Here is an 8516-nt window from a genome sequence, read left to right as displayed (position 1 = left end):
AATATTTTAAACTTACTCATTTTGACATGCGACACTTTTTACATGAATTCAAATTTTCAATAAATCTTGAGGGAAAATAGATATTAGCTCGATTTGCTGCGTGTGACGTGCTTGGTTGTATTAAACAAGTGTCAATCTCCAAAGAGTCTCGCTATTGTTTTTTTTTTAAAGGAAAAGGGTAGCGAGGTCACGGTTATCAAACCTAAACTACAAATAGATTAATCTTGTACGCCACATGTGTGAAGTACGGATTATTTTTTATCTGACCATCTGTCTGGTCACCTGTAGGTAATAAATCTCTGATAAAATGTTGACATGAAAAACAGAGTCACGATGGATCTACACATTGGCGTGTTGGTTATTGTCCTCGCGGGATTGCAGATTGTAAATTCAGGTACGTTCATATAAACTCATTATTTTCGTCTTTTTCTTCATACATGTTCACTTAGAGAAACGGGCCCAAATTCACGATTCCTTTCAAAATTAGTCCCCAGAAGTCTGTGGTTCGCATTTCTCTGTAATATATACATGTCGTGTAACATTTCAGACAATACAGTCAGTTATCATTTAAGTTCGCATTGTCTTGGTTTTAACCATACAGCGGAAAGATGTGATGGCATTAAAATATGTTATCAATGCATCCGAATTGTATTTGAAATGAATCTGTCAAACATATTTTTGCTAAGCAATGATCAGACAATACAGAATACGAACAGTTGCCTCCTAGGTACTGTCAAGGCATGGGATGTTTTGTATATACACATCCATGTTGATTGACTGAAACAGTTATCATGTCTTTATACATGGACATCTTCCCTGCTATAACCTTTGATTTATTTCGGTTGTACGTGTTTCTAAAATCTAATCATGTACATCACGTGACAAATGTTAATATACAATCTGCATTGTACTATGGGCCTTGATGCCTAAATTACTGAATAAACTGTCTGTCTGTTGTACGTGTATCTTCTATAAGTATCTGCTAAAGATGGATACAAAGCGAACATTTCATGTTCAAACAACGCACAGAATATTTGGCGTCAAGTTAGTTATTTTATTATATAAACCAATACGTAATAAAACCCTAATTCAAAGGTTTAAAGTAACAAATTAGCAAGTGACGCGTTTTGTTGTTTTTAAAGGCTATGTGCTTCAATTTTGGTGGGATGTATTGACAGTTATAATCTGAACACAGGCCTGATCAGACGCCACGTAACAAGCAGTGATCTGACCTTGACATTGGAGTTGGAGGACCCCCTGCGACCTTTAACGGAAGCGGATTATTATCAGTCGACAGATGGCACTGGTAAGAATATTTTTTTCTGAAAAACCTATTGGACTAAAGGGTAACTGAACAGAAAGTTTTGGTTTGTTTGTTTGTTGTTTTACTCCGCACTCAGCAATATTCCAGCCATATGACGGAGGTCTGTAAATAATCGAGTCTTGACCAGACAATCCAGTGATTGAAAACATGAGCATCGATCCACGCAATTGGGATAACCAAGTCAGCGAGCCTGACCACCCGATCCGTTAGTCGCCTCTTAGGAGAAGCATAGTCGCCTTTTATGGCAAGCGTGGGTTGCTGAAGACCTATTCTACACCGGATCTTCACTGGCCGAACAGAAAGTACATGCATTTCTATTTTTCAAAAAATTGTTTATAATATATCATTTTTAGTCTAGTAGTTCTTCAATTTCCCTATATGTTGTTAGTTGTTCGTTTGCACCCTGAAATGCATGACAAACAAACTGAAGCTGGAGACATTTGTAAGAAGGTCTACCACAATAATACGAGCAGGCAGAAAGCAGAAAACGGCTTGACCTGGGCTACCGTGCTCGTTTAGTGTGGAGATACATTCTTGACCGAATTCAGTATGTAAGGGGGGTAATTGTTTTGAGCCAAAACATGGTTTTATATGTAAAACAGCGAATGAATTGAAACCAATATTGTTCTTTTCGTTTTAAGCATTCCTGTTTTGATTAGAAATTTTAGGAAAAGTATTCTTTATAAGTAATTTTATTTGACTAACAAAGAGTTTGCCGTCGTGTTAATTCAATTCCTCGGATCAACGTTGTCTTGTCCATGTTGAAGTGTTACATAAACAAACCAACTGACACTGGTGTGTATATAGGCATTCATAAATAGGGTATATTCATTACAAAAAAACTGATTGAGTGTGAGAGAAAATTGGTTATTATTCCTCTCTTTCTAAACTTGATATCTGGTTGTTTATTCTAAATATATCAACATCGATGAGGATTGGTCATGTACAGATACATCCCTAATCAAAGCTAATCTGGAAAATAAAGCAATTTGGATAAGAAGAGGCGCCTTTTGTAATTGGTCAACTTTCGTTTATTAATCTGTTATCAACTTAGTGAGACTGCCAACAGCTGACGTCCTTACTGCTGTGGTGAGGTATTCTTTATTCTACTTGTTGCAGTTTGATATAGAACTCCTGTGTGACACTGAAGCTTTAATTAACGTTGAACTGTTTCTTCTTTAGCTTTTCGACGTAGGAGGGCAGCTGGCGGGCGGCCGGGTCATTCCACTTCCACCAACACGTGCAACGACATCCGGGGAGTTCCTGCGCAGCTGAGAAGCGCAAGCAACATCGGGCCGAGTGGATTGTCGTATTTCTACCAGAAGTATACAGAGGCGTATGGGATACCTGTTCTAGGTATGCGATATGTACTAGAAGATCTAATAACCCCCAGAACCCCGCGGGAACCAGAGTTAGGTCCCCACGCTTTATTGCTTGTCGCAAGTGGCGACTTCAGTGACTAAAACATCACATTTTTTTCTTTTCATTTTTATATATTCCGCACCGACCACTGTGCTAAAGAGACCATGTTTATTTTATTCATTGTTTACGACTTCGGAAAACAGTAAGTTAAAAAAGGTAAAAAAAATTAGAAAAGTACACGCTAGGACTACTAATACTGCTTTTGGGCGTAAGACCAAAAAAACCAAACACTTACATTTTTATGCAATCATGTGTTCAAGAGATTTGTGATTTTCTCAATTCAATTTTCTATTTCTATTTTAATCATTGTTTATGGTTTTGAAAAAAAAAAAACCCGTCTGAATCGCAGCTTCACGTAACGTCCCCGACGACGCTGTCCGCCGCGCCTGTTACGTCCTTCGCTTCCTCCTCGCCGACCACAGCGGTGTGCGACAGTCCTACTACCGACTGTCGGGGAGGGTGGCAGTGATCGGGGCTCGGGAAGGGACAGTGTCTATTCCGGAACACGCTTGGCTGGGGCCCGCCTGGAACGACCGAGCACGTGGACTTGGGGCAACGGAATACGCCCCAGTATCGACAGGGGGCGAGGAGAACATCCTGTGTTACACTAATGACAGGTATAATAATAATAATAATAATAATAATAATAATAATAATCTAAATAATAATAATAATAATAATAATCTAAATGATACTACTACTACTACTACTACTACTACTACTACTACTAATAAAATGTCAGTGTTGATTTTGTTGATGGCTCTGTATTGCTGGATGGTATAGAAATGACTGTCATCCTAGCGAAGTGCTATATCAAATCGGCCCAGACCCAGTTTTTCAAGGGAAGGCTATCTGAACGACCACTGCATCGAGTCTATGTGCAGTGTGTTCAGAAAATCAGAGTTCAGAGTCCTTTGCTTGGATGAAGTTGACTGGCCTGAAAAGTGCAACAGAAGGGTTTTTTGTTTGCTGCTCAGGACCAGTCTCTTCTCACTCGAAACCGTCAATGTGTAATTTTGCATCAAAATGTAAACATGAAATGAAGATTGTGTAATTTAATGAGATTGTCCAACACATTGTCAGTGGATGCCCAGCTTTGGCACAAACGCAGTATCTTAAGCGACATGATGGAGTTGCTCGATCATTTTATTACTGTCTTCGCCATGATTGTGGTTTTGACACAGAGGTCCATCCATGGTACGACCCGGAATATGAAGAGGGCGTCATGGAAAATGATACATACAACATTCTTTGGAACATGCCCGTATACAGCCTCAGACATATCCAGGCCAACAAACCTGATCGTGTCTTTTTGATAAATCCAATGAAATCATTTACATTTTTGTCCCCTTTGACACCAATGTGATTGACAAGATTGAGGAAAAACATGGCAAATATGCAGACCTCGCTTTCGAAATGTCACGCTTGCATCCCAAGTACTAAGTTGTCCGACACCTCATTGTTCTCGGTGCCTTAGGTTTGGTACCTCCCAATCTGTTGACTGACATTGGATGAGTACCCGTTGTCTGAGCTGCGTGTAGAGGGGGCAAGGGCCTTGAGCTGATGATGAGCCTAACCAGCCTGACTGTGCCAGGATCACCCAAACCTTCATTGCTGCATTATTTATTTTAATCTGTAAATAATAACAATAACAAAAGAATCACTACTACTACTACTACTGGTAATACTAATTCTAATTATTTTCACGAGAGCAATAATTATGAAAGAAAAAACAAAGCAAGATAGAATCAGAAAACGGACCATGTGACTGAATAAACTTTACATAAAATACCTTCAGGTATCGGGTCGAGGACATCTTCCTGCACGAATTCGCCCATGGCATCCATCTGCTGGGCGCCAAGTACGCCATCCCAGGCTGGCAGAGTCGCCTACAGTCGCTCTACTACCAGGCCAGAGCTGCCGGTAGGTGGCGCAACACATACGCCATGAGTACTATGGAGGAATACTTTGTAAGTAGAAACGTTACAGTGTGTGTTTGTTCGTGCATGCGTGCGCGGTGTGTGCGCGTTGTTCAAGTTCTCGCCACAGACAGCAATGTACTGGCTATATCACGGTGGTTTGTAAATAATCATGTCTTTTTCTAGCATACTGGTGTATGTTTGTTGTTTAACGCCGCACTCAGCACTATTCCAGCCATATGACGGCGGTCTGTAAATAATCGAGTCATGAGTGATTGACATCATGAGCATCGATCCACGCAATTGGAATATAATGACATGCATCAACCAAGTTAGCGAGCCTGGCCACCCGATCCCTTTAGTCGCCTTTTACGACAAGCACAATCGCCTTTTACTCCACGCATGGGTTGCTGAAGGCCTATTCTATTCCCGAGGCAAGGGAGTTAACTGACTATAAAAGTCCAGTTTCCACCCTTTCCGAACTAGGCAGGAATTATGGCGTTACATTTTGGCTGGTCTAACGAGTCTATGCATAGTCCAATCAAAATCGCGCACCGAAATCAAAATCAGGTTAGTAAACTGTCGTGCAGATTTCGGTCGATTGCAGGATTTGCAAAGCATGTGCACCGCCAACTCGTTGTCAACAGATAATTTCCAAGTCTTTTCATGTTTCTAATCAAGGTGCTCACTTGAATTGCTGCACTTCGCGATGTAAGACCCGTTTTATCACAATATAGATCTTGATTATCGATCAGATCGTCTTGACTGGGCGCCGCCGTTTTATTTGAAACGAATGCAAGTGATACGAGAGGTGGAATCTGTTTGGTCCATAGGAGAGGCTTAAAAGGGACATAATAACCATTGGTGGCGCTACGATCGAGACCAGGAATTCAAGCCTAGTTCGGCAAGGGTGGAGACTGGACTTTTAAAATCAGTTAACTCCTTGCCTCGTGAAGATGATTCTATCCCGGATCTTCACGGGTATAAAAACTGGTGTTTGATAGCACCGGCAACGACTCGCTGTCGGCCACCCCATCCTCATTTAAGCCAGAATGTACAGCAAGTATGGGTTACTGACCCAGAACACCCAGGATGCCTACGCACAAACTCAGTGACAATGTTTGCTAAATTAATCTGATCCATCTGTTTGGCAATGTGAATCACTGCAAATATTGCGACCATGGCAGACCTTTGTATGACCTTGACTGTGACCGTGACCTTGTCCGTGACCTGTGACAGTAGCCGTGACTTGGACTGTGAACGTGGCCCGTGACCGTGACTCTGCTGTTTTGTCTTACATGTAGAAAAACGTGAAGTTAGGAACAAAGGAGGTAGACCAGTAACGGTACATTTTACCATGGTGCTGAGTTGATGTGTTAAGTATGTCATCTCTGTTACACATGACAATTTGTCTCCCTCTCTTTTCAGGCGGAAGGGACACAAAGCTACTTCAACGTCAACGCTTACTCCGCCGTCCCTAACGGCATCCACAACCACGTCAACACCCGCGAGAAACTTCGGCCTTACGATCCCCAGCTCTTCTCTCTCATACAGGAGGTATTCCCGTGCGGCAACACGTACCTGAAGAGATGCAATACGACCAGAAGTAAGCCGCCTGTGATATGTTATCATACCTTTGTTTTACGGGGGCGTAGATGATCCAGTTGTCTGAAATGCCGTAGAGTGGTACTCAAGCCGCGTCAGGATCTGGTCATTGGCTCGAATCCCCGATGGGCCAAGTCACGATGTTCAGTCTGTTACCATCATACATGTGTTCATGCTTTTCTCCCACATAAATAATCATGTCCTGACCTGACAAGTGAGGGATTGAAGTCATGAGCACCGATCTCCGCCAACGGCTGCGACAAGCATTCAGCTAAACCATCCGAGCCTGACAACCTGGTCCGCACTTTAGCATGTTATTAAGACAAGCATATATTTTGACCACGTCCACTGTGCCTTCATTCGTTATGCAGAGTTGCGTCCCTTGGGCGTAGCTCAAAGTGCGACCGTGGGTTCGAATCCCCGATGTTCCCTGATTATGATGTTTGGGTTGTCAGCACATACCAAAGTGATCTGAAACCTTCTTCCCTTCGGACTGTCTTCGCGCGAGAAGTTGACACGAAAGTCAACGCTTCTATTTCAAAATTAAAAAAAAGGATCAGTGTGCTCTGTGTTTGTTAACGTCAAGTTCGTCTACTGAAAATAGAACAAATGGACACTGAGCAGTATTATTCAAAGAGGGGCAATTTTCAAGAACAGCAATAACATCTTGTATCATTTTGCAGCTGTTTCCTCCGTGACCTCGTTGTATGGTCGTGGGTTGTGATGTATGTGCTGCTAATGTTGCAGGTGCTGAGAGAAGCCAGCACCTCAGGATGAACTGTAACCTCGGGGGCGGGGGTGGCACAGACAGTGGGGGAGGCGGTAATGGAACCGGAACCGGATCTGGAAGCGGAACTGGAAGCGGAACCGGAAGCGGAACTGGAACCGGAACTGGAACTGGAACTGGTTCAGGTATGGACACTCTGGAATGGGATGCATTTACAATTCAAGAACAGATATCAAGCTACAAGATATTTGCACAAATGATCTGTCTTGAGTGAATACCAGTTATCGCCGTTTCAGGCACGTGTCAGGACAATAACTCCTACTGCAAGTCGTGGGCGTCTCAAGGAGAGTGTGACTCCAACCCTGGCTACATGCACGTCTCCTGTAGACGAAGTTGCAACAAATGTGGGGGAGGGGGAGCGGGAGCGGGGGCTGGAAGTGGTACTGGTTCAGGTTCAGGTAAGAAATGTCGAATGGGATGCAATTCAAGAGACAACTAGATACAAGAAACTTACACAAATTATGTGTCCAGAGTGAAACACCAGTTGTCTCCGTTTCAGGCACGTGTCAGGACAATAACTCCTACTGCAAGTCGTGGGCGGCTCAAGGAGAGTGTGACTCCAACTCTGCCTACATGCACGTCTCCTGTAGACGAAGTTGCAACAAATGTGGAGGTTCGACATTAAGTTTTCTTTTCTCATAATGTTTTAGTGTTAACGTGTACCAGGTGTCGCGGTTGGCCCAGTCGTGGGTAGGGAGAACTAAGATTTGATTTTAATGAGATTGATTCCTTTGAGCTGCCACGTCGGAATCCTATGATTTTTCCACCAACATGCGAAATGTGTAAGACCCTTACGCTGTGAGTTAACTGTAATATTGTTCAAGGCGATGCTACATCCTACTCGCTTAACTGTGTATGGAGAAAAAAAAGGCAAAACTATATCTGTCACGAAACGAGTAAACATTTTTTATTTCGGTATTTAAGGTGTGTCTTGCGTGGATTCCAACCCCAACTGTAGCAGCTGGTCAAGTACAGGGGAGTGTGGACGGAACCCCGGCTACATGTTGACCTCGTGTAGACGCAGCTGCGGCCAGTGCTGATCGTGTCCACGAATAAACCTAACAACATGCAGTTTAGTTATCCTTTTGTGACAAAACATTTGTCATTTGCACAGTTACATTATTGTTGTTTAACGCTGCACTCAGCAATATTCCAGCCAGGTGATGACGGTCTGTTAATAATCGAGTCTGGACCAGACAATCCATTGATTGATGTCATGAGCATCTATCTACGCAATTGGGATACAATGTCATGTATCAACAAAGTCTCCGAGTCTGACCCCGTTAGTCGTCTTTTACGACAAGCATGTTGTATTTTTCAATATAATGAACTAAGCGGGTTAGTATCAATAACGGATAACAATACCACAAACACAGTGTGCTGAAAGTGCTCGCCTATAAAAGGAATACTTTCCAACAGGATCTGGAAAGTGACAGTCGTATGGTGTTTTCTGATCATG

The 8516-nt window shown here is 42.6% G+C and overlaps 1 protein-coding gene across 5 annotated transcripts; it reads left to right on the top strand.

Moving 5' to 3' along the window:
* Nucleotides 1-270: 270 nt before the first annotated feature.
* On the top strand, nt 271-8128 carry LOC124113599. 5 transcript variants are annotated; one of them, XM_048391367.1, is made up of 11 exons: nt 271-394; nt 1196-1306; nt 2507-2680; nt 3096-3363; nt 4545-4716; nt 6094-6271; nt 7018-7133; nt 7164-7182; nt 7294-7455; nt 7557-7670; nt 7982-8128. In XM_048391367.1, exons 1-11 carry the CDS (start codon nt 316-318, stop codon nt 8095-8097), a joined length of 1509 nt encoding a protein of 502 aa, XP_048247324.1. In that variant the 5' UTR covers nt 271-315; the 3' UTR covers nt 8098-8128. The 5 variants fall into 5 exon arrangements, with proteins under 5 accessions (XP_048247324.1, XP_048247326.1, XP_048247323.1 ...); XM_048391369.1 differs by lacking the exon at nt 7294-7455; XM_048391366.1 differs by having other exon boundaries at nt 7018-7182; nt 7294-7449.
* Nucleotides 8129-8516: the final 388 nt, after the last annotated feature.

Source organism: Haliotis rufescens, unplaced genomic scaffold (genome assembly GCF_023055435.1).
Source record: "Haliotis rufescens isolate VD_foot unplaced genomic scaffold, xgHalRufe1.0.p SCAF_9, whole genome shotgun sequence".
Taxonomy (NCBI): Eukaryota; Metazoa; Mollusca; class Gastropoda; order Lepetellida; family Haliotidae; genus Haliotis; species Haliotis rufescens.
Note: the sequence above shows the minus strand (reverse complement) of the source record. Positions and strands in the feature narration are given on the sequence as shown.